The 24,069-nt window shown below is 47.6% G+C and overlaps 1 protein-coding gene across 1 annotated transcript in view; it reads right to left on the reverse strand.

The window, feature by feature from the left end:
• Positions 1 to 303: 303 nt before the first annotated feature.
• SEC14L1 (SEC14 like lipid binding 1) overlaps positions 304 to 24,069 on the reverse strand; it is a gene marked incomplete at both ends in the record, with an annotated part of 47,684 nt that continues 23,918 nt past the window's right edge. Inside the window, 14 exons of the mRNA XM_079725428.1 lie at positions 304 to 409; positions 635 to 813; positions 1,925 to 2,176; positions 4,237 to 4,371; positions 6,458 to 6,592; positions 6,900 to 7,071; positions 7,992 to 8,062; positions 9,184 to 9,272; positions 10,121 to 10,310; positions 11,759 to 11,868; positions 13,320 to 13,554; positions 14,260 to 14,388; positions 15,650 to 15,781; positions 15,896 to 16,045. Coding sequence (XP_079581554.1) covers positions 304 to 409; positions 635 to 813; positions 1,925 to 2,176; positions 4,237 to 4,371; positions 6,458 to 6,592; positions 6,900 to 7,071; positions 7,992 to 8,062; positions 9,184 to 9,272; positions 10,121 to 10,310; positions 11,759 to 11,868; positions 13,320 to 13,554; positions 14,260 to 14,388; positions 15,650 to 15,781; positions 15,896 to 16,045 — 2,085 coding nt within the window. The remainder of the gene's footprint in view (positions 410 to 634; positions 814 to 1,924; positions 2,177 to 4,236; positions 4,372 to 6,457; positions 6,593 to 6,899; positions 7,072 to 7,991; positions 8,063 to 9,183; positions 9,273 to 10,120; positions 10,311 to 11,758; positions 11,869 to 13,319; positions 13,555 to 14,259; positions 14,389 to 15,649; positions 15,782 to 15,895; positions 16,046 to 24,069) is intronic.

Below are 24,069 nucleotides of genomic sequence, written 5' to 3' on the forward strand. Positions count from 1 at the left end.
GAAACATTTTTTGCATCAACATTTGAGACAAAGTCAACCTCTTAATTGGTATATAAACTACTTTTCTTTGAAGAGAGAGCCCTTGTGCTCTGGTTGGATTTTGTGCACACTGTATACAAAACCTATGGCTATTGAGCTAGAGTTAAAACTACCTGTCGAGATCGTTTCGGGGTCAGTGACTACGTTTGCCACCTGGAGAGAGCTACGTGCTACCTAGAGGGCCAGAGGAGTCCGCACAACGCGGCTGCTGGGCGGGCGGGCGGCGGCCCGAGGCGGTGGGCCGTCCCCTCTGCGCACTGTGTGCTACCTGGAGACCATGGAGCTGGAGTGGGACTGGCTGGACGAGGTGGTGGCAGCGCTGAGCTGGGAGAACCCGCTGTGGCTGGACTCCAGGCTGGTCATGGAGCCTCTGCAAGAAGCATGGGAAGGGGGGGGTGTGAGGACCCCACCGCGGCCGCCCACCACCTTCCTGGCTGATCCCAGCCCGCTCCCCGCAGCGTCCCCCAGAGCCGGGCCGGCCGTGCGGGGCCCGGGGGACACAGCCCCCCACCACCCTCCCACACTGATAACGCCGTGAACTGCCAGCGACAGGTGGCCCGGAGGCCGCCCCGGCCTGGACCCCGGCCTCACGCACCGGAAGTCCTCGGACCCGATCACTTCAGTGTAGTACATCACTTTGCACTTGTGGGAAGAGACCTGCAGGGAGGCCAGCATGTCATCCATGCGGGGCAGGCTGGTGGCAGCACAGGCCGGCATGCTGTGGAACTTCCACTGCAGGATGTAGAAGCCCGGCCACCGTGTCACGTGGGAGCCCTGGAACGAGTCAGGTGGCACCAGCTGAGGACCTGCTTCCCATGCCCTCCCACAACGGGTCTGACAAACGCCAGGAGACCGGGTCCACTCAGATCCAACACTGATTACTGACCATCTCGAAGCACTGGCTGCCCTGATTCATAATCGGGGTCCATCCCACGCTGCCTCCCGGGTGTCGGCCCTGCAGCCAGGCCTCTGCCAGGCACTGGGGAGGCCACGGGAGGGACCCTCAGAGGCTGTCCGCCCCCAGGACTCCGCCTCGGGAGGAGGATGCAGGCGCCTGCAGGGTGGGAGCGCCCGGGGGTCCTCTGCTCACCCTTGAGGGCCTGGGGTCAAAAAAGGCCACTTGGACCAGGCAATGCTCTCTCTGATGTGCTTCCAATGACCTTACCGGTGTATTCTGGGTTAAAAGGACAGCAATCTAAAGTAGAATGCCAATCTGTGAAAACTACTTTCTCCCTTTATTCTGGAACTAAAGACTGTGATACAGATTAAAATGTTCATTATTTAGAAAACTGAATAAAATACTCTCTTTTACTCTGCTTCTAAGACCACCAAAACACTGACAGGCTTATCCCTGAAAACCGTAAAGACAGCAAAATTATGCATCTATTATGAAGGCCAGAAGCACCCGAGAGCGACCATTCTGAGCTCAGACGCTCTGAATAACTAGCCAAAATTTTAAACGAGCTGACAGAGCATTTAAAATAAATTAGGATGCTTAGTAATGAGACTTAATAGTTCCCTAATTACTTGTTTCTCTCCCTTCTATTCGGGGTGATTTCCCTTGAAGAGAAGAATGCCGCCAGGTCAAAGGCCGTCTTAGCAGAAGCCTTCTCAATCCCAGCTTTGTACGTGTACCGAATGCCTTTTCCTTTCTTCCATGTCGCTTTTGTGAAAATTCTTCCAGAAATAATTCATGACTTTAGATACAAGTAATGGATTCTGCTGAGCTCCAGGTCCTTCTGGGATTCGCTCGGCTTCCTGAGCGACTCTAACCATAACCAAGAGGACACACGGAGCTGCCTGTCTACAGACGCAGGGCAGGGCCGAAGCAAGACTCCTTCTCGGACGGAAGAGCCGCGCTGCGGGGACTCCCAGGAGACCTTACCTGCACGCTTTCCCCTTCTTTGCAGATCAGAGGCGACTCCACCATGCTGTAGTCCCGGCCCAGCTGCCAGATTCTGTCTATCAGCTGCACGTTGTTCCCTCCTGGGGAGGTGATGCTGTGCGCCCCCAGGGAGTCCTTTTTGGGTGGCTGCGGCGACCTCTTGGAGTGATAGATGTTAAAGACAATGTCCCCTTTGCACACATCAAAATCCCAAGTGATCACCGAAGAGGCATCCACAATCTGAATGAGAATCTGGAAAAAGAGGTTGCATCAACCCACCAAAATAAGCACGGGCCTCTGAGGCGACGCCGCGGCAGCAGTTCCCCCGGCAGCTTTCCCCCGGCTAGGGGGGCGCGCATGGCCAGCCCTCCTTGCTCAGACTCATCACCCCACCTTCCAGGCCTCTGCTCGCTCTTTTCGTTCTTTCACCCAACTGCCGCTGCTACACATCAGGGCCAAGCTCAGTGCTCTAGCAGCTACACCTATGGTCCAAGCTTCCCCTCAATTCCCTGAGTGCTTTAAAACACCCAGTGCTGGCTGTAAAAAGTGTCTTAATACAAAACAGAAATAACGCTAGACACCACAGAAGTGGTTCCATGGGTTGCTCTGGGCTGAAGGGCACAGGGAAGGTCACAGAAGAGCCCAGGAGGGACGGGAAGGAAGCATCCAAGCGGGGAGCGGGGGTGGACACGAGCGCAGGCTGAGTGGCCTCTGGCCGTGGCCGCTGGGCTGGGTGGGAAGAGGGCGCCACGTGGCCCGGGGGTGGGGAAGGGCCCCGGGTGTCAAGTGCCAACCTAAAAGCTGAATTTCATGCGGCGCCCATACAGCTTCCCCACAGGGAATGATCAAAGTTATAGTTTCAAAAGATTGCTGCGGGAGGGATGTGAGAATTAAAACCAGCTGTAAAAAGTTATGTATTCACTAAAAAATTCCAGCAGAAGCCAGGCCCCGCGCCCCACCCTGCCCTGGAAGCCTGCCCGCTGAGCCTTCCGGGAGGCGTGTTAGCGCTTTGCTTCTCGTCAAGCAGACCTTTTGGTCCCACCACGGCCACTTCTCACCGCTGACAGACCCACACAGAATTTCCCTAAAGAGCGGATTCCATAAGCACAAGAGCTGCATCTAAGCACAGCGGTGGCACCAAAGACACCCAAGTGGCTCTGAGGGCAGAGCTCCCTTGGACGTCAGCCCCTCTGTGGACCGGCACTCTCGCTCCTGCATTCACAGCGGGGACGAGGAATTCAGTCCTCAGTTCATGAGACCGCCGTCCTCGATTTGTGCTTTACTGAACCCCCAAAGCAGAACTGCAGTTTTCAGTTTTGATGTAGAAACACTTGCGCAGATACCCTGTGACTCACAAGAACACATCACACCACTGAGTTCTCTACCCTGGATGAGAGCAACCACAACCTAAGGAAAGAACTTGGCCTCCTCGCGCCTGCTGGCCTCCAAATAAAAAACTAATACAAATAATCCTCAAGACACAGTCGACTTCCCCCTACAGAGGCTGTGAATAAGGTACATCGAACCTGTCTTTTTTGCTCGCTCAAACCACAGCCCCATGTCCACTTGCCCCACGAGGCATGGGTGGGCCGTGCGGGACACACTCCGGCCAGGAGGATGGAGGCAGCAGTACGGCGTCAGCTCCCGGCCACCACTGTCCACCCGGCCAGCAGCCCAGCCCGCTGAGCGGCCTCTCTGTGCCAGGTGCCACCCCTCCCACGATCCTGAGCCACAAACCTCAGCCCGAAGTCCAGGAAGGGCCAGTGAGTGCTGAGTCCCTCATGACGCCACAGCACACACGCGTGTGAAAACACAGGCACACTCTTGCTTCTGCACCACCACGTGACAGCAAAGAGAGAAAACACATGTGCTAGATTCTCCTCACTCCATCAGATTTATAAAAACGGGCAAATTCCTTAAAGGTAATAAATAACCAAATCCAGTCAAGAAAAAACAGAAGATGCGACTGGTCCTGATCACTGAGTACATTAAACTGAAGAGTTACAAATCTTCCCAAAGGGAGACCTGCTACGCGCCCCTGTGTGTCCAGGCTCTCGGGTGAACTGGACCGCGAGCTGCCTACCCTCCTTCCGGGCGCCCTGACCAAGGGCAGCCACCTTCCCCTCTGAGAGAGCCCTGCCCTCCTGTGTCGACAGCTACCTAAACTGCAGATCAGTGTCAACACAAACCTAAAGACCAAGACCAGAGAAAAGCATCTGATTCTCCTAAACTACACCCCACTGGGGAGACCCGCAGAAGAACCACGGTGGGAAGGGGGGGCCCAGCCCCTGTGGCTTCGTGCCGGCACCTACCTCGTGCGGGGCCCCTTTGAAAACGCTCGCGGACTGGTAGATGGTTTCGGTCCAGAGCTTGAGGTCTTCGTTCTCCAGCTCCTCCGCGGTCCTGTACAGGGACTTGGGCACCAGGCCCCCCTCCGGCACTTCACACTGGAAATGTAAATGCAGTCGTGCGAGCTGAGCCAACACAGGCCGCTCCTCTGAGAACCAAACGCCGGCAGCGCCATGTCCTGACACACGCGACTCCTCGGAGCCGCTTAGGAAATGGACAACACCTGCCACGTCGCAAAACACTCTACACTACTTAGCAAAATAATTGTGAAAAACCACTTAAATACGTGTGTCTCGCTTTAAATAAAAGAGAACAAGTTGAAGCTGATTTGCCACAGAATTCACACTAGTGCGTATGAGGGACTGGATCCAACTACTGAAGCTGGTTTATATAAGAATAGTTAAGTACGTATATTGCGCCGCAGAAGAAAACATTATGTTAAGAGTTTTATTCTCCGCAGCTACAGACACTATTCTTATTATATACAATTACAGTCAAGATATATAATCTATAAGAAAGCTTTGTGTCTAAGTCAGATCAAATGATCAGTCCATGACACCAGCCAAAAAATAATAAAGAGCAGCAACTTTCGAATTTGCTTGAAACAGGCTGAATTAGAATTTGCACATTTCATAAATTTCCTAACTGACCTGGATATAATGACTTAACACTCGAGCTCGTAAAATCCAAGCACTGCCTACATTATCAGCCCTGGGAGGCGAGCACACAGGAAAGAAACACAGCCGCCTACAGCGGGCAGTGCAGCGGGACGCAAACACGCCACAGCACCGAGGCCACGTTAGATGGCAGCAGACAGAATCGAGCACTGTCTCTTCAACACCAGCCCAACAGCGGCACGGCAGAGCAGAGAGGGAGCCTTAACGGCCAGCGTGGGGAGATCTCTGCTGACTACAGGACTCTTAGCATCCTCAACACCTCATGGGGGAGTCAGGTCTGCTTCTGCTGCAGCCCAGTTGCTTTCGTCGTAACTGGAAGGGGCAACCTCGCCGGGTCCTGCTCTGATATAATCGAAGTCTGTGGGTTTCTACAGATCTGACCTCGTGCTTTAATCTCACGGGCGGCTGGGTGAGTGAAGGTCCTCTACCTCACTTGCTCCTTTGTGCTGCACTGCGATTCCTTGGAGCAGGACTGAAGGCCTGAGAGCTGATTCAAGTGCCAGTTAAATTCCTCGAACAATCCAGAGAGATTCTCCCGAGCGCCCAATCATTAGCTAAATACATGAGTCAGCCAGGGGGGCCACATCTCAACATCTCAACGGCTAACCTTATTTACTATGAAGGAGGATGGAAGTCCCTTCTCTGAGAAGAACCACTACTCCCTGCTGGCGCCCGTCACCTGTCACGTCAGCAAGATGCGTGGACCACATTTCTGTTTCCTTCACCACCCCCGTCAGGCCGTTGTGCCCCCAAGGCTGTACGGTCCTCCAGGAACTAAACTTCTCTGACTCCCTCGCCACAGTACATGGTAAAGAAGTGAGCCACCTGCCTGATAACCTAGCAACTCAATGTATTTAAAGCCCCACATCACATACAAGAGAACTAGTTCCCTTAACTATTCCTTTTAAAATGTTATCCTGATTTATTGTCAAGGGGGAAATCTTTTTGAGAATCAATTTGATCTTTTTTTTTTTTTTTGCAGTATGCAGGCCTCTCACTGTTGTGGCCTCTCCCACTGCGGAGCACAGGCTCCGGACACGCAGGCCCAGTGGCCATGGCTCACGGGCCCAGCCATTCCGCGGCATGTGGGATCTTCCCGGACCGGGGCACGAATCCGTGTCCCCTGCATCGGCAGGCGGACTTCCAACCACTGTGCCACCAGGGAAGCCCCTGATTTTTTAATGTTTTAAAAAAATGCACAGCTCCTCTAAAACGATTAAAGAATCTGATTCACACAAAGCTGAGTGAATAAAGCAAGCTGCAATTACACTGATTGTAAAACAAATTCTCATTAGTATTTAACAATGAAGAATGTGTGTTATCAAAAATTACCTAAATGGTTCTGTTTAGTTTAACCCAGTATCAGAGAGATGTCAGCCAAAACAAAAACTGAAAGACAATCAAATAATCCAAACTAAAAGTTCTGAAAATCCTTTGTGCAAACCAACATCCAGCTCTGCTACCCTCGTAAGCAGCCAAACGTGCAGATGCTTTCCTAGATACATACCATGCACTCTCCACTCAGGAAATCTGGAATAATCTCTTTATCGATGTAATCCAGCAGGCCTCCAGGACCCTGGTAGTCATTTCCTGCATAAATAAGGAATTTCCTTCTGGTGTTGTCATCAATGAATGGACTAACCTATAAATAATTAGAAAAAACCATGTAGTCATATTTGCTTTGCTGTCTGTATTTCAAAGATTAAAATTACACGGTGATATTACGGGGGGGCGGATTCAAGTTTGATACGCTTTTTCTGTAAAGCCCAAGTGCATGACATTAGGACCCTCGGGAATTCTTTCTTTCCTTAGATAATCTGAAAAACTTTGATGTCTCTGTGCTTATTTTGCTTTATGACTTCGAGTCACAGATGCATACCCATACATGAACGCATGTGTGGGCACCTTCCAAGCGGCTACCAGTTATGCAGAACAACACAGAAACCCACCAGAGTCCAGAGGACAGGAAACACCCTGGGGGCACGCAGGATCAGAAGGCGGCCCAGCGTCTCGGGGTAGTTGGCCTCCACCACCTCGATGATGCGCAGCAGGGCCTTCACGCCCGGCCTCCAAAGGTGGCGCATGTTCAGCCCTTCCAGGTCCACCAGGCAGGTCCAAGAACTGCAGGTGAGATGAACTCCGTTCAGGACACGGCACACTCGGCAAACCGCGGCCCAGAGCGACTTGCTTTTCTTTTCAACGTTATATACGGTCATTTGTATCCATTTCCAAAGATACACCAGGTTTTAAAAATCACAGTGTAATGAACTCTATTTATATCTGCTTGTATCAAGACATGGGATGGGTGTGGTAGGACTAATCCCTGAAACCTCAAAGCCGTGACTCAAAGCTTCAGTCTGACGCACTCAGCAATCCAGCGAAGGAGGCCATGTGCTGCCCTTGACCTGCTGAGCCCCCTCTACTGACCCAGCGGGGTGTGTGTGTGGCATTTAAATACGTGGTGTGACTGAACGATAACCTAGTCTTTGACAAACGTTATTGAGTCAAGCGCTGTGGCAGGAGCTGAGAATACAGCAGTGAGCAAAGGCCCTCAAAGTCCCTGCCCTCCTGGAACTTATGTGCTAGTTAACCATCTCTTCCCTTCTCTATGCCAACCTCTGAACCACTGCACATTTTCAAAAGAGTTTACCGTAACTAGAAGTCTGGTTTAATAGCACAGACCAATTTTTTTCTGTCCCACCTCCCCACCACCAAAAAATAAAGGAGCAAAAACCAACCACCTGTGACTCTGGGCTCCCAAGGACCATGCAGACCTCAGACACGCCAATCCACTCAGACCGAGGGGATGGCAACGCCTGGGGGCAGAAACACCAAACTCTAGCAACGGTCCCTCACAACTGACTATATTACATGCTCTATATGTTTCTCTCTTATCTGCCTCCTAGAGCATTATGGTAAACAGTAAACTATTTCCACTTGGTCCTATAAAATCAAACCAGATTTTGGTTCTAAAAATCAACTAGAAATACTTAACTCATATTCTCAATAAGCTAGCAGGACAAACAGCACCACACAGCTACCTGATAGGCCGGCCGAAGACTTTTGTATTTTCTTCACACCGTCTTAGCCCTTCTTCATTTATGGAGAGAACCTACGTAAAAAAGGGCCATAAAGATTCCATGATCAGTCTAAGAAGCTACCACGATGGCATCAAAGCTATGCGACTGACAATAACACGGCGTGTTTTAGGTAGGTGTGTAAACCCAGTCATGTATTTAAATCTTGACACATTCATACACACAAAACACAGCACGGACGAAGAACATCTCTTTCAAAGAGAACGAGCGCTGTCCTGTGTGGCAAAGGGGACAGCTCCCCAGTGAGATGACGGGAGTCTCCAGATGGGCGGGGAGGGCACGAACTGCTGACCTATCTCCAGAGCAGACACGTCCGGAAGTGTCGGACGTTAAGTGTCCATCAAGTGGGGACACTGTGATGCTACACGTACCAGCCAAGAGAAGAGGCAGTGTGAGAACTGACTTGAAGTCCAGCTGAAGGGAACCCTTCAATCTGGAGTAACAAGCCCTTCCCCAACAGATGTAGTCCACCCGTATCTTTGTGCGCACACGTGTGTACGTGTGGATGTGTACGTACGCCCACGTCAGCACACGCACAGTGGCGGGCGCTAACAGAATATGCAACAAAATGCCAACAGTGGATATTTTGGGATAATGGATTATAGATATGCCTTTTAAAGTTTTTGCTTGTTCGTTTCTAATTTAAGGGCAATATTCTTCTCTTCATAGCTGCCCACGTGGTGGAAGCTGCCCTGGAAGGGGTCAGGGAGACAGGGAAGGAGACAGGGAAGTAGCCCTGATGAAAGATGCTAAGAGCCTGGATCACGGACGTGCCAGTGGAGAGAGTGCTATTAAGAGGTACGATCTGAGGGGCATCTTAGAAAGAGAGCGAGGGTGGGAGGGGGGTGCCCAAGTCAGTGGGAGAGAAAGGAAAAGGCGACTCAGGACCAGCTCCCCGTACCCTCTCAAGGGGCTATACTGATTTTTCTGTTCATGCTGGCCCACCGTGAAAAACACTTTTATAATTTTTGTGCTCTCTTTTGAAGTTTTTGAAATATATTAATAGATCCTCCTTTCTAATTATGAAAGTAAAACATGCTGTTGCAACAGGACAGCTGTCCTCACCCACCCCTGCGGGCAGAGAAAGAAAGTGAAGCCACAGTGGAGCCTGGTGTCCTCCGCAGGGAGCACTCACGTATCTCAGCAGGGCCTCCTCGCCGAGGGCTCTCACCAAGCCTTTGGTGTCCATCTGCCCCAGCCTGAGCACGTAGAGGGGCCGCCCGTCTGCAGGGGGAAGGACAGGCGTTGTGAGCGCCATTCCTGACATGAAGCTGGGGACACAGCTCTGAGGCCCTGACAGGGAGACGGGCTCACCCAAGTTCCAAAGGAGCTTCAAGTGCTCTCCCGCTGAGAAGCAGCGGCGGCCTTCTGTGGTGCCCACAGGGCCCCCGCAACCCTGCCCCACCAAAGCCAGCAGACGGAGCAGCTTATTAGCAGGGCCCCGGAGACGCTCTGCACGGAGCGAGGGGGCCCAGCGGAGCTCTGTCCTCCGTCCGGCTCCACCACGCACACCGCGGCCATCGCCGGGCTCAGCCGTGACCCCACTCCACCCGCCACCAAGTTGAGTCAGGAAGCACCGGGCTCGCCTTTCGACGGCGCAGGCTGTCCTGCAGGGCGCCGTGTGCAGGGTAATCCAACCAACCCACGCACACCCAATCATTCATTTTAGGGATCACTGTTCTTGGTTTAAGTTTTGTTCACTCTCCAGGTAGAGCTGAAATTCTGATGTGCAAAACCTGGCTACACGTTTTTACAGATATTGCAGGGGTTAAGTCACTGGGAAGTACCTCTCCTAGCACTGTGCTCCTGAGAAATCTCTGCCTTCAAAGTTTTTTAAATAAAGTCAAACTCCACACAACTAAGGAACGCAGTAGAGCAGGCTGCCCGAGGGCAGCAAGAGCGGTGAGGGAGCAGCAGCCTCAGGCCCTTCCTTCCGCTCTACGGGGCACCCCCAAGGTGGCGGCGGCGGCGGCGAAACGGGCATCCACGTGCTCAAGCCGGGGGAGGGAGGGGCAGCACACCCACAGGCCCGCCTGTCCCTACGCGTGTCCCGATGCCAAGTTCCCAGCTACCTTTGTCGTGATGGTGCCAGCCTCCCGCGTAGTAGTCCTGAAGGACCTGGGGAGGCTGCCAGGTGTCGAGGATGTAGTCCACCTGGTGCTGCTTTCGCCAGGTCAGAGACTGACACAGGGTCTCTCTGGCTTTGTCTATGTTGAAGTCCCGGGCGCGCAAGAACCGGAGAATATGCTCATCTTTCGGGATCTGTTGAGAGAAAGAGATGTTTCTAAGCAATGTTAAAAGCTGCTAAGGGGAAAAACCAAGTTACCAACGGAATAAGACTCTGAAAGTCTCACTTCTTATCAGCAGCGAGCTGCACTATCGCACTATGTAAAATTAGCCATTACCAGAAACACGTTCCTTAATGCTTTAGAAAATCAGCATGATTAGTCTGAATAACCTTCATGCTATTCCCATTTTAGTTTCAGCAAAGTACAGTGAAGGCATAAGTAATTTCTTAAACACCAGATGCTTCAATTCACTGAGCTAACCTACGAGTTATTATGATCTGTGCACTTTTCTGTGTATATATTACACGTAAATAAAAACCCAGAACACAAAACAGTGTTGTTGGTTTTGGTAGTGGTGCTGGTGTCCTGACACACAGGAACCTTCTCCAGGTTCCGCTCCTGGCAATCGACAAGTTCGACAGGTCGGCTTCCCTAAGTAAAACACAAGGCCAAGGCTGTGTCTGGGTCTCCCGTGGACTGGCTGCCCTTGACCCCGGCCACGCACTCACTGCCGCACGCTGCTGGTGCACAGATGGGGGGCGTGTGGTTGGCACCCCCTAACTACCCCACTCCTGGGAAAATAAAGCACTGAGATGGCATCACCTTCTCTCAGAAAGGACCACCGTTACCAGGAAGTGGCTAGGAATGTCGGTTCCAGGACCAAAAGGCCTGGCTTCAAACCCCAGTCCACCACTCACTAGATGTAAGACCCTGGGCAAGTTACTGAACTTCTCTGTGTGCACCACAGGGGTGATAAAAACAGCACCACCTCATAGGGCTGCTGGGAGGATTCAATTAAGATCTTAAAAGAGAGTCTGGTGCACGGTCAGCACGCAACAAATGGCAGCTCTCACCACAGGGGCTGTGTTCTCAGTAACTAATACAAACGGTCCTCCGATGTTGGGCGCTAGTGACCGAGACTGACCGACGTAGAGAGCAGGCCAGCGAGTGAGTGACTTCCCCGACACACAAATCTGCCTCTGCTCCACACTAGTCCCCATCAGCTGGAGGATTACAGAAGTCTAATTCCTTATGAGGCTGCTTACCAAAAACCTCAAAATCAAAGCCCAAACAGTTCTAACCTCTGAATAATCTGTGAACCACTTCCAAACCTTCTGAAAATTAAAATGTATGAATACTTGGAACACAATATTGCTTTGCAAATTGACATATAATTGTTTTTCAGCAAGCCCATCCTCTGTAACATCTACAAAAGTACAGCTAATTATACACAGCAGGGCATCATAACTTGCCACGAAGGACTCGGGTGCCACACACAGGGATACGGATTCAATGCCTTTTAGACTGGAAGGGACATTCCCAGCTATGGCAATCGGGCACATTTGCTCCGAGTCACTATGAACAGGACCAGGGATCCGAGGTTTCACAACAGCACCCCTGCACGTGAGTGTGAATTCTCACTTTGCCCTTGTGGGTCTCCTGGAGCCACTGGCGAAGCCGGATCAGGCAGCTCTCCTGCAGTGGAGTCAGGTCACCCAGGTATCTCTTGATGTAGTCTGCGTCTAGTTTGTCTGGAATATAAATTACAGGACATCATTTACAACAAACAACACTGAAGCTCGAAGGCTTCCAAAGTCCACCTGCTTGGTGACGTTCCTGTGTGGTCCCGGCGTCTGAAAGGCGACTGAACCACAGGGAAGGGGGACTCTAACCAGCCACCCCAGAGACCCCCAATGACAGTCTTTAAGCCCAATCACTGCCAGAGCCACACAGAAACGTGCCGATTCCTTTACACCCCCCCGACTACCACCAGATCTACTCTGTTTGCAAAATATCAACTCTATTCATGACAGAATGACGGCTGTTACAGATATTTAATGATACTTAATTCAAAGTTACATGAGGAGGACGCACATCATATAAAACTATGAAATAAAACAAGTGGATCTAGACCTATTTTGCCTGTTCAAGAACACAAGAGGGCTTCCCTGGTGGCGCAGTGGTTGAGAGTCCGCCTGCCGGTGCAGGGGACACGGGTTCGTGCCCCGGCCCGGGAAGATCCCACATACTGTGGAGCGGCTTGGCCCGTGAGCCGTGGCCACTAAGCCTGCGGTCCGCAACGGGAGAGGCCACAGCGGTGAGAGGCCCGCGTACCACCAAAAAAAAAAAAAAAAAAAAAAACCACAAGAAATCTTCCTCATGAGGTAACATAAACTGGAAGAATGAGATTTCAAATTAAGCATAGCAAAGAAAAATTCCCAAAGTGAAAAATAAAACATATTGCCAAACTAACTAAAATACCTGCCACCTGCCACCTGTTGAAAAGTAACCAAGGGCGCAGTTGAGCCACAGAGAAGAACGTATGGAAAGATAAATGCCAATAATTCAACAAAACTTATGAGGGCAGAATTCCTTGTATTTTCTTATTTTACAATGGGCACAAGGTTGAGAAATAAAAAAGGGGGGTGTGTGCGTGTGTGCGCGCGCGCGCACGGGCATAACGCACAAGAAAGGCGGCACGGCATGGTGGAGCTTGCCACTGAGCCTTAGTTAACTCATGTATAAAATGAGGACAATAAGCATTTCCTACCTAAAAGGAACGATTATGAAATGAGTGAACATTCATAAAGTGCTTAGAACAGTGCCTTGAACCTAGTAAGCCTAAAATGTGTTTGGTGATGATATAATTGTGTTAAAAAGATCAGTTCCTACCTTACAATTCCCTGAAGATACCTTCAACTAAAATGAAAAACATTTCCTGGTCTCAATAAAAGAATAACTTGATATGCCCCTTCCTGCCCATTTTTTATAAACTCATAAAAATAAGAAAAACATTTTTTTCTTAGAAGGAAGTTTCTTCATTCTAAGAGAAAAATAAAATCAACGTGTTATATAAGCCAGAGCAAAGGGGACAGTAACAAGATCAATTTTCTGCTCGTGTAACCTCTAAGCGTCCCGAGAGGCAATGGGTCGAGGTAAGCCTGGAGTCTTGCTCTCAGAGCGAAGCCTCTCTCAGACTCACCGTCAGGGGTCCCAGCCGCGGGCTCGGGCACCCCACTCGGGGTGCTGAGGGGCTCGCTGCTCAGCCCTTCCTTTAGCGCAGGGTCTGGGACCACTACAGCCAACGGCGCTGCTGGTTTCTTGCAGGATGAGGACATCTCTGAAGAGGGTGCAAGGGAAGGTGGAGTCCAGCGGGGCACAAACGTGATGCCTTCTTCTTCTAGCTGACGAAGGTAGTACTCAATGATCTCTTTTCCCTTTGAAGCAAAAGCGGTTTTACAGTTAGTATATACTGAGCTTTCAAATTATTCATCCCTCACGGGTTTTTAAAACCGTGATAAAAACTGAGTTACATAAATAGGAAAAAGAAAAGCCAAATGCCTTTGTGGGTTTTTTTTTTCCATAATCTTACTTCCTCTTCTCTAAAGGTCTAGGACATCATATCTAAGATGGAATTTTTTATATAACTAGTTAAAAGCACTGATCTACCACACTGGTACTCAACATGTGCTTTGTGTCTCAATCCGAATGCTTTCCAGTAGCATTTAAAACAAGCCTTCAGGGCTTCCCTGGTGGCGCAGTGGTTGAGAGTCTGCCTGCCGATGCAGGGGACACGGGTTCGTGCCCCGGTCCGGGAGGATCCCACATGCCGCGGAGCGGCTGGGCCCATGAGCCATGGCCGCTGAGCCTGCGCGTCCGGAGCCTGTGCTCCGCAACGGGAGAGGCCACAGCGGTGAGAGGCCCGCATACCGCAAAAAAAAAAAAAAAAAAAACAACAAGCCTTCAGAAAGCACTCCTAATCCCATACTGATACAGACCCCTCCTCCTCTGTCCCCCAGCGACCAGCATCACCTGCAGCCCCGCCCACCCCTTCCACCCCCGGGAGCCCTGACTAACCCATTCCCAGCCTCCGGAAGAGACTCCCGCCCACCCTCTTCCTTAAAATCCCAAGACAGACTCACTTTTTTAATGTTGCTGGTATACTGTTTCATTGCAATTTTTTCCACTGTACTTTCAAAACCAAAGAAAGATTTAATATCTAAACTTGCAGACTGTTCAAAACAGGTCCAATCTTCATTTTCAGGGTGAACCTGCAGGCAAAAGAGAAAGTATTCCCACTGATTATACTGACAACTGAGAATATCATTTGCTCCTCAGTCAACTGGTACCCAGGAAAAACGCTTATTTTACTAACGATGTTATTATCATGAAAACAGCGGATGGAAAAATTACACAGAGAGGTTCAAATTCATGAAAAGGCTCAAATAATGTTTCTAAAAGAGTCTAAAAGTGACTACTAGAAGGAGAGCTTCATTTTCGTTCTTGGTTCAGTCATTCATTTATTCATTCATTCACCATATTCATCGAGCCATGTTCTCCACCATGAACAAAACCAAGATCCCTGCCTTGTGAAGCTTCCAGTCTAGCAGGGGGAGACTGACAATTGGCCATAAACATACAGGTAAGAAATTATATCATTGTTGGAAGATAAGCACTATGGAAAAAAGGAAAGTTGGTGCAGGGTTAAAAGGAATGGAGGGCAGGTTACAGAACTGAATAGGGCGCTCAGGGATGGCTTCCTCGAGAAGGGGAGATCTGAGCGAAGCTGGAAGGAGGTAAGGACGGGAGTCAAGCGGAGCTCTGGGGGCAGAAGGAGCAGAGGTCCTTCGGGAAGGTCGCCTACGCGACCACAGTCAGCGAGACAGCGGGCAGGCTGTGCCCAAGGCAGGCAGGACAGCAGAGGAGAGATTAGGAGAAAACAGGGCCTCGTAAGCCACTGCAAGGCCTCTGGGCTTTTCCTCTGAGTGAAATGCAGAGACACTGCAGGGGTTTGAGCCCAAAGAAAGCATGACATGATCTGACATACTTTAAATGGATCACTTTGGATTCAGTGTTGAGGACACACTGTAGGATAGTAAGGGTGGAAGCAGAGAGACCTATTAGGTTTTCCCAGTAATCTGGTCAGAGAAGTTCTTGAAACAGGGTGGTGAGCAGTGAAGACGGGGGGCAGATAAACACACTCAGCTCCAATCTTCAGGGGACACAGTAGCCTGGGTCCCTCAATACACATTTCTAAAGTGTTAGAGTGGCCAGAAAAGACGTGGCATATTAGTATTAAAGAACAAGTCAGGCCACCACTTGGCCACCTAAACTGCTACAACAACGTGATCCACCCTGCAGTACAGCACACCTGCCGCTCCCGCGCATCAGAAACCAGTGACTTTACGTGATGAAGAACTGCCCTCTCAGACAAAGGCAGCCCTCATGCACTGCTTAAAGCAGTGGCCAAACAACTCTCAGAAGCTCCGCGCCAGCACGCTCTGCGCCTCTGCCTGAACGCCAGTTACTCACGCTGTAGCAGCAGTACTCGTTGATGATGACGCGGTTAGAAAACGTTTCATTACGAGCCTCAATGTGCAAAGTACGTTCCTGAGAATTCAGTGAGTTTTTCTGGATAAAATAAACATAATCGACTCCTGCAATCTTTAAAACAGAAACAGAAAGAAAACGGGTTAATAACAAGAGCAACAGAAGCTATAAGCATAAATTCATTTTGGTTTTGGGGGGACTGCCTTTTAAGGTGTCCTTTTCAGTTACCTTTTTCAACAGTCTAGGGGCATCTATATCCAGTTTGCAGCGCCTTTCTATAACATGAACAGCCCCATCTTCACTCTTGAATTCATTCACAGTGTCACTGTCCACAAACATCGGAATCAAAGGACACGTAGGGAACCTCCTTTCATAGGCCTACGAATAAAATTTTTAAAAAGGAATTGAACAAAGATGCAACCTGACAGTCTGTCATTGATAGTCTCCCTGGAATAAAATCACCTCTTAATACATGGCAACACATTACATCACAGCTATCTTCATCTTTACACCTTAAGCTTTCATTATTTTAAAAAGAAAAAGACATTCAACGTTAATGGACTGGAAGATTCAATATAGTAAAGACGTCAATTTTCCCCATATGGATATAGAGTTTTAACATAATTCCTATCAAAATCACAGCAAGATTTTCTTCTGTAGCTTATAGACAAGATTTTAAAATTTATATGGAAAGGAGAAAGAATGAAAATAGCCAAAACAATTTTGAAAAAGAAGACCACATTGGGAGGCATCCCTCTCCTCGGTATGAAAGCTTACTACACGGCTACAGGAATGCAGGCTTTGTGCACGCGTGGAGGGAAAGACACACAGGTCAACGGACAGAGCAGAGAGCCACAAGCTGACCCACACAAACATGCCCAACTGACTTTTTTTTTTAACAAAGCTGCAAAAGCAATTCGATGGAAGAAGGATGGCCTTTTCACACATATTACTGGAGAAATTACACACCCACAGGCAAAAAAAAAAGACCTCAACCCCTCGACCTAACCCCACACCTTACATAAAAACTATATCAAATTGAATCGTGAACTTAAACATTTCTTTAACATTCTTGAAATGACAAAATTATAGAAATGGAGAACAGATGAGTGGTTGCCAGGGTTAAAGAAGGGTGGGGGGTGGGAGGGGAGTGGGTGTGACTATAATAGGGCAACAAGACGGGGGGCACTTGGGAGATGTTCTGTCTTGACTGCATCATGTCAATATCCTGGTTGTGATGATGTACAACAGTTTCCCTGGATGTTACCATTTGGGGAAGATGGGTAGAGAGCACATGGAATCACTCCATAATATTCCTTGGGAATAACATGTTATTAATATACTACGAGTCTACCATTATCTCAAAATGAAAAAAACTTAATTTAGAAAAAAGAAAGAAAAAGACTTGCTACATAATTCATCCAAACTTTTAGAGAATGTACTTAGGCACCAGATTTAGTTTGCTCTGTAGCAATCTGTGAAGATTACTGAACTAAAGATACTGTTGAATTCACACTAAAACCTAAGCCATCCAAAGGATCACAGGTGTGCAAAGACAGGAAACCATAGGGCGTGCGATGACAAGTGTCTGGCTGTACGAAGAAACCTGAAAAAGGAAGCCCAGGGCTTGCCTCGCAGCTCTGCCTCCCCTACAATAAGGGACGGTACCGTGAGATGGTGTCGTGTTAGACTGACAGACGCCACCCCCCTCTTATGCGGGAGTGGAAACGGGAGCAAGGGGAATTGAGACACCCCATCTTACACCCCATCTTAAATTAATGACAACCAAGCACAGATTTAAGGAAGAAATTTACGGTGTGGAAAGATTAATGAAAGTGTGGAAATGGCACAGATTGCTCTGACTGCACTTCTAACAAGGTGCAAGTAGTTTCAGAGCACCATCATACTAAAAAAAATTGGCCTTCTTGGAGAAGTTACCTGACGCTCCCCTTCAACAGGCTCGACCATTTGGATGTAAGTATACTCATCACACGAGCACTCACAGAAGACCCCGTAAAACACCAGAGTGACCTAGCAATTCCTCCACCCAGGATGTTCACGACCATTTCATTCCAAGTAATTCTCAGTTTTCCGGTATCTCATCTTCTCTCTGTAACATTATAAAGTTACCCCAATCTGAAAAATGTATGCTGCCCTCCTGCTGTCTATATATTTATACTGTACCAAGCTAGGCAACATGGGAGGGAGGGGAAGAGGAAGCGGACAGTTCGGGAAACGGTGTCAGGGAAATACACAAGAGTGTCCTAAGAATAAGCAAGTGCTGTAAGGGCTTAAGGAGAAGAAAACACACAGCTTAGAGGAACAGAGGGACAGAGGCTTCGGAAGGCTTCCAGGGAGAGGAGGCATTTACACCGGGCCTCAAAGCATGGAAAGGGCTGTTCATAGTCAGTGATGAGGGGAGAGCATTTCCAGGAAAGTGAACCCAGGAGCGCGACTTCGAGGATACCTTGGGGTGTGAGCACAGAACCACAGCAGGCAGAGGAGGGAAATGGGGGCCTGCAGTGACGCCGTGACAAGGAACATCCCTGCTCAGCACCAGCCACGTAGCCAGGCCCCGAGAGCACAACGGGGGTGGGGGGTGGGGAGACCAGGACCAACAGAAGGCCCCGCCCTCTTCTTCAGGGAAGGAGGGAACACCACCATGTGACCAGATGGTCAGGAAGGGAGGCAAAACCCACATGGTGACCAATTACATTTGCTTTTTAAATGTTTTTACTTTGGGAGTTGAAAATATATTCTTCATACTTATGTACTCCCCACCATTCAAATATATTCTGAATTCCGTGACTGCTACCATGGGATGATAAATCACACGATAATTCTCTTAATGCATATTATAATAAACAACATTTAAGAAGTTTATTCAGCTGCTGAGATTGTAACATAGATAATTTAGGCCTCCATGAGGCCCTAAAATTTGTTAGTATTAAGTACTGCACACACAAACAATTCTAGAAAAAAAAATTGCTGACTATCATTTGTTCTACACACTGACACTGTCTAAACTGACTTTTAAATGTTACTACATAAAAAAAAAAAAAAAACTGGCTTTGTCCATTCCAGCACTATGACATATCAAGAAATTGAGAATACAAGGGCTTCAAACAAAACAATTTCTTTTTAAGTTACATAAAAGGTAGAGTAAGCACTTAGCAAGAAACAACCTAGGCTCGGATCTCTCCTATTTAAGTACCTATTATATATCATTTTCAAAATACCCACATCTTTAAATTCTTGAAATAGAGTGGTCAGCACAAGGCATTACCCACACAAGCGAGCCCTGAATTTAAAACATAGTAAAAAATTTCCATTCCCTGTAAAATTATCCCCCCATGTTTGCAGAGACATTCATTTTTACCTCGGTATGCCCCAACCAAATGGCATCTGAGGCATCCAGGCTAACGAGCCACTAACACAGGAATCGGTATGTTCCTCTCCAAAGCTCTGTCGTTGTGGAAAGTGGTTAGTTAGCATCTACCCTCCTCCCTCCACATCCATCACCCTGCCACCAGATGCAGGGTGACACTCAGCCACAGGGCAGAGGCCAAGTCCTTTTTCTCTTTGATTATCCAGGAGAACAAGGACCTTACTGAATGCCTAGTAAGAAGAGAGTCACTGTTCAATAAACATTTTTTGAAATACGGAATAAAAGCTTCCTAAATAAACCAATGAATCCAGCTTTTTGCTTCTGTGCTCACTTACCCTGGCCTATCTTTCAGAGATATGTGAAGTTAATGAGTCCTGCGTGCAGTTAGCATAGAAAACCCTAACTTTCTAGAGGGTTAAGGAAAAGGAAGACTGCAAGAAGTTGACAAAACTTTAGTCTCTGAAACTGCTTAGGATACCAGTACCCTAGTTCTTCAGCATGAACTACAACCTATAAAGTTTCTGAAGCCTCTGAAAAATAGCAGCATTCTGATTTTATTAAAAACATTAATATATGTTCTAGCTCTATCCATAGGAAGGGCCTAGAAGTGATGACACCTCAGTTGCAATGAGCAAACTTGGCATCCAGATCTTGTTTCCTAAATACCATTCTCTACTAAAAAGGAAGCTGTGCTCCTTGGAGAAATGGCTGATCACAAGTCTGGAGCAAGGAAAGGTCAAGGTTAGTCTGAAGTATTTCTTACCAGAGATCAAGGAAGTGCTCAACGACTGATGGGGAACCAGCCTGAAGGGGTTCCACTTGCCAATCCCAGGATAATTTGAGCACCAGAAAGAAAAAAGGTGGTAAAGCTTTATAAATCATAGAGTGATCCTCAAGAAAAATGGGCAGGGGAGGAAATTTTACAGAAAAAGATCACCTAATAATCATAGAAGGAATGACAGAATTAGAAAAATCATCATTCTGCAACTATCAATTTATAATAACTGATTCAGGCAAGGATCATCAATGGTTGCTACAGAAAGGTAGTTGTTGGAAGATACCACAGTCTCAAATTATCGTCCTGCCGATCATTAGTGACAAAGGCACAATGGTACCTCTATAAGGGAAAGATCTAGTAGACATCACCTTAACCAAACGATTGAACTTGGGACAATCTGACAACCCAATGGTTGCAATGGAAGCACACACAAACCCACGAAGTCCCCACGACGCAAACGGCAAACTAAAGCTAATCATGGGGAGCAATCAGACAAATCCAAATTATGGAATATTCTACAAAATAACCAGCCCGGACTCTTAAAAAAGAGAAACTGTCCATGTCTTGAAAGGTGAACAAAGAAAGCAGGGAAGTATCTAGAATAAAGACAACTGAAGAGACAGGACTATGGAATGCAATGCTGTGCTGGTTCCTGGATTGGAATAAAAATAACTCTATGTACTCCATATTAAATAATATTATTCTATCAGTGTCAACTTTCTCAGGTGTGATAATGATGACAGTTATGTAGGAGGACGTCTGTTCTTCAGTATTTAGGGAAAGAGTGTTAATACTCAGCTTACTTTCAAATGGTTCTGCCAAAAAAAAAAAAATGGTGTGTATGTGTGTGAAAAAGCGAGATAAAGCAAATGTGTTAATTTACCTGGGTGAAATGTATACAGGTACTCGCTATACTTTATCAACTTTTTTTTTTAATGACATTTGTTGTTGGCTTTTTTAAAATATTTATTTATTTATTTATTTGGCCGCGCTCGGTCTTAGTTGCGGCACACAGGATCTTTGTTGCAGCATGCAGGATCTTTAGTTGCTGCATGTGGGATCTAGTTCCCTGACAAGGGATCGAACCCTGGTTCGATCCCTAAGGCTCTGCGCTCCCACTGCAGGCCCCCTGCAATGGGAGCGCAGAGCCTTAGCCACTGGACCACCAGAGAAGTCCCTTTTTCAACTTTTTTTTAATAGAAATTTTTCAAAATAGAAAGTTGGGAAAAATATTAATAGGAAAAGGTAACCCTGGGGGGAAAAGTCCACATGTAAACCAACAGTGCTTTTGCAAGTAACTGATTAAATACAACATTGTCCCATTTTATACGTGAAAATGTACACAAATTTTAGGTTTGCCCACAGCCCTAACCCAAGGCGCACCTGCTCCTCCTTGTGGGGCCTCCTGCCCGCGGCCGTTCACTGCAGCTCGGTGGAGACACAGGCCCAGGGAGCTCCAGCTTATGGTTTTTCAAGAGAAGCCAGAAATCCGGATTTTATGAAGCTTCCCTATTTTAATAAAACCCTGTTTGGGCCAAAGAGCCCACACTAGCAGGCCTTCAATTTTATCTCCGCAGGAAGAAATTTCTAGGACAGAAGTGAGGAAGAACCCCATGTTTCAACGCTCACCAGGTTCCAATCACTGCGTCAGAAGAGCAGAGGTAACTTTCAAATGTCTTCTTCTTTTTTTGCTAACTATCTGCAATATTATCAAGTCATTTCCTAATCACACTCAATATTTAGCAAATACAAAAATCAAGAAAGGCCGAACAGGGCTTCCCTGGTGGCGCAGTGGTTGAGAGTCCGCCTGCTGATGCAGGGGACACGGGGTCGTGCCCCGGTCTGGGAGGATCCCACATGCCGCGGAGCGGCTGGGCCTGTGAGCCATGGCCGCTGAGCCTGCGCATCCGGAGCCTGTGCTCCGCAACGAGAGAGGCCACAACAGTGAGAGGCCCGCATACTGCACACACACATACAAAAAAAAAACAAACAAAAAAAAGAAAGGCCGAACAAAAGTAACTCTTCCAGAAGTAATTTCTTCAGAGGGGGAGAAACGTTCTTTGATGTCTCCTCCTCTTAAAAGGAAAAATTACTTTTGGAAGAGAAAGAACCATTGTAGTCATTTGCTCACTCTTTTTGTCTAACTTAGCAATCATTTCAATGGTAAAAGCAGCACTAAAGCCTTTTCCACTTGCCCCTGAGAGGAGAGTTGCTTCTGGGTAACAACTCCCGCCTACCTTCCTACACCCACTCTTCCTCTTTCAAAAGGGATTTCTGAGCCTGCAATTTGGGAGCTTGGCAACAGTACTTTCGGTTTTTAACCAACCTCTGAATGCAATTGTGACATATTAAAAGCTAGTACTGTGCTAAAGAAAACCATATTTTAGTGAAGACATTTCAACTTGTGAATTAATGAGCTTAACATTGCACAGTGCCAGGAAAACCCATTTAAAAGAAATTCCATTTAAAGAACCTACCTTTAAATTGAACTATGTTCATACCCAATTTAGCCAACAAACTAAGCCAGTTGCTTTCCCTCAACTTGGCTATCCTGTGGCACCAGACTTGACCCTCATGAACAGATAGGGTTCTACCCTGGAAAGAATCAGTAAGTGAAAAAGCTAAACATGGCTTAAGTCTCTCTTAGAAGTTGCCAGTGTTCAAAGAAATATACAACATATCAAGAAAACATGGCAAGTTGACCAAAGTCCCTCAGAGTTATATTTCTACAATTCACGGAGTCTCAAAACAACAGCTACGTAAAGAGGGCCTACCATAACGCAGCCCCTAGGCTAAGGTTCTGGAAAACACTCGAGTGGAAGACACAGAAGCACACGACTGTAGACAAGGGCAGCAGAGAGGCCCCAGGGAGAGGTGAGCCACCACCGAAGGGGCTGTATGACAACAACGCCCCGGCTGGGTGGTTCCAGAGGCTTTTCGGAGGAAGTACGTCTGCCGGGGGTCTTCAAGGGTGGGTAACCTAAAGAGAAGGAAACATCCCTGGTGGGAGGGACAGGAGCAGAACGAAAAGGAAGCCGAGCTGGGCGAGCCCCAGGGAGGCTGCCAGGTTCCCGGGGAGCAGCTAGAGCGCGGGGGTCGCTGCCCCGACAGCAGCAAGCTCCACGTCTGCGGCTGAAACTCAAAAGCAGATAAACATCCAAGCTAATTCCAGACGTGAAAAGTGACAAGTACCCAGGGAACCCGGGGGCCCTGCACTGCACCTTCTCACAATTCAGCCCTCGGTGGGCCCTCGCACTCCACCTCTAAACCGAGGTTCCAAATCACAGGCCGTTTGTGAATAAATGTGTTCATACTTAACAAGATATTGATAAAACCAAAATTTGTAGAAATTTGAGCCCTTTCAAAGAAAAGTTATAATCCAGTTAGTCATGATATACTTCATTCATCCAAATACTTATTGACAACCCTATCAGATTAGCTATTTTCAAACCAGTACAAGACCAACAAAGGAACAACGGTAAAATGGCACACACAATTATAGTAGTAAGTGCTATATTTAACCCAAAGTCATTTCCCTCAATCACCAGTCTTCAGATAGACCAATATATCAAGTCATAACAGCAGGCTGGATACCCACTGGTAAAATCAAACAAGAAAATATAATGATTATACTAAAACTAAAAAGATATATATAAAAATTTAATATACTCCAAGCCATTCCCTTTAAGATCAAACATATCTGAAGTTTAAATTATGAATTTCATCTTAGGCAACCTCAAATTCCATGGTCCTGATAACACACTTTTTTAAAAATTAATTTTTATTGGAGTATACTTGCTTTAAAATGTTCTGTTGGTTTCTACTGCACAGCAAAATGAATCAGCCACACACATGCATACATCCCCTCCTTTTTGGATTTCCCTCCCATTTAGGTCACTGCAGAGCAGTAAGTAGAGTTCCCTGTGCTATATACACTATGTTCTCATTAGTCGTCTAGTTTATACATAGTATCAATAGTGTATATGTGTCAATCGCAATCTCCCAATCCATCCCACCCCTCCCTTTCCCCCTTGGTATCCATACATAACACACTTTTTCCAGCGGCAATATTTAGTCTGGAAAAGACCTGAGTTCAAACTATGGTGCCATAATGTCTAAGGAAAGGGCATCTAAGAGGATCACATAACCCAATAAGAGGTTGATTTCTTTTCTAGAACCTTCTCGTTGAAATGTGATTTTGATGAATATTGTGGAGGGCACAATTATAGCTGAAAG

The sequence above is a fragment of the Hyperoodon ampullatus genome, assembly GCF_949752795.1.
Source record: "Hyperoodon ampullatus genome assembly, chromosome: 19".
NCBI classification, from domain to species: Eukaryota; Metazoa; Chordata; class Mammalia; order Artiodactyla; family Ziphiidae; genus Hyperoodon; species Hyperoodon ampullatus.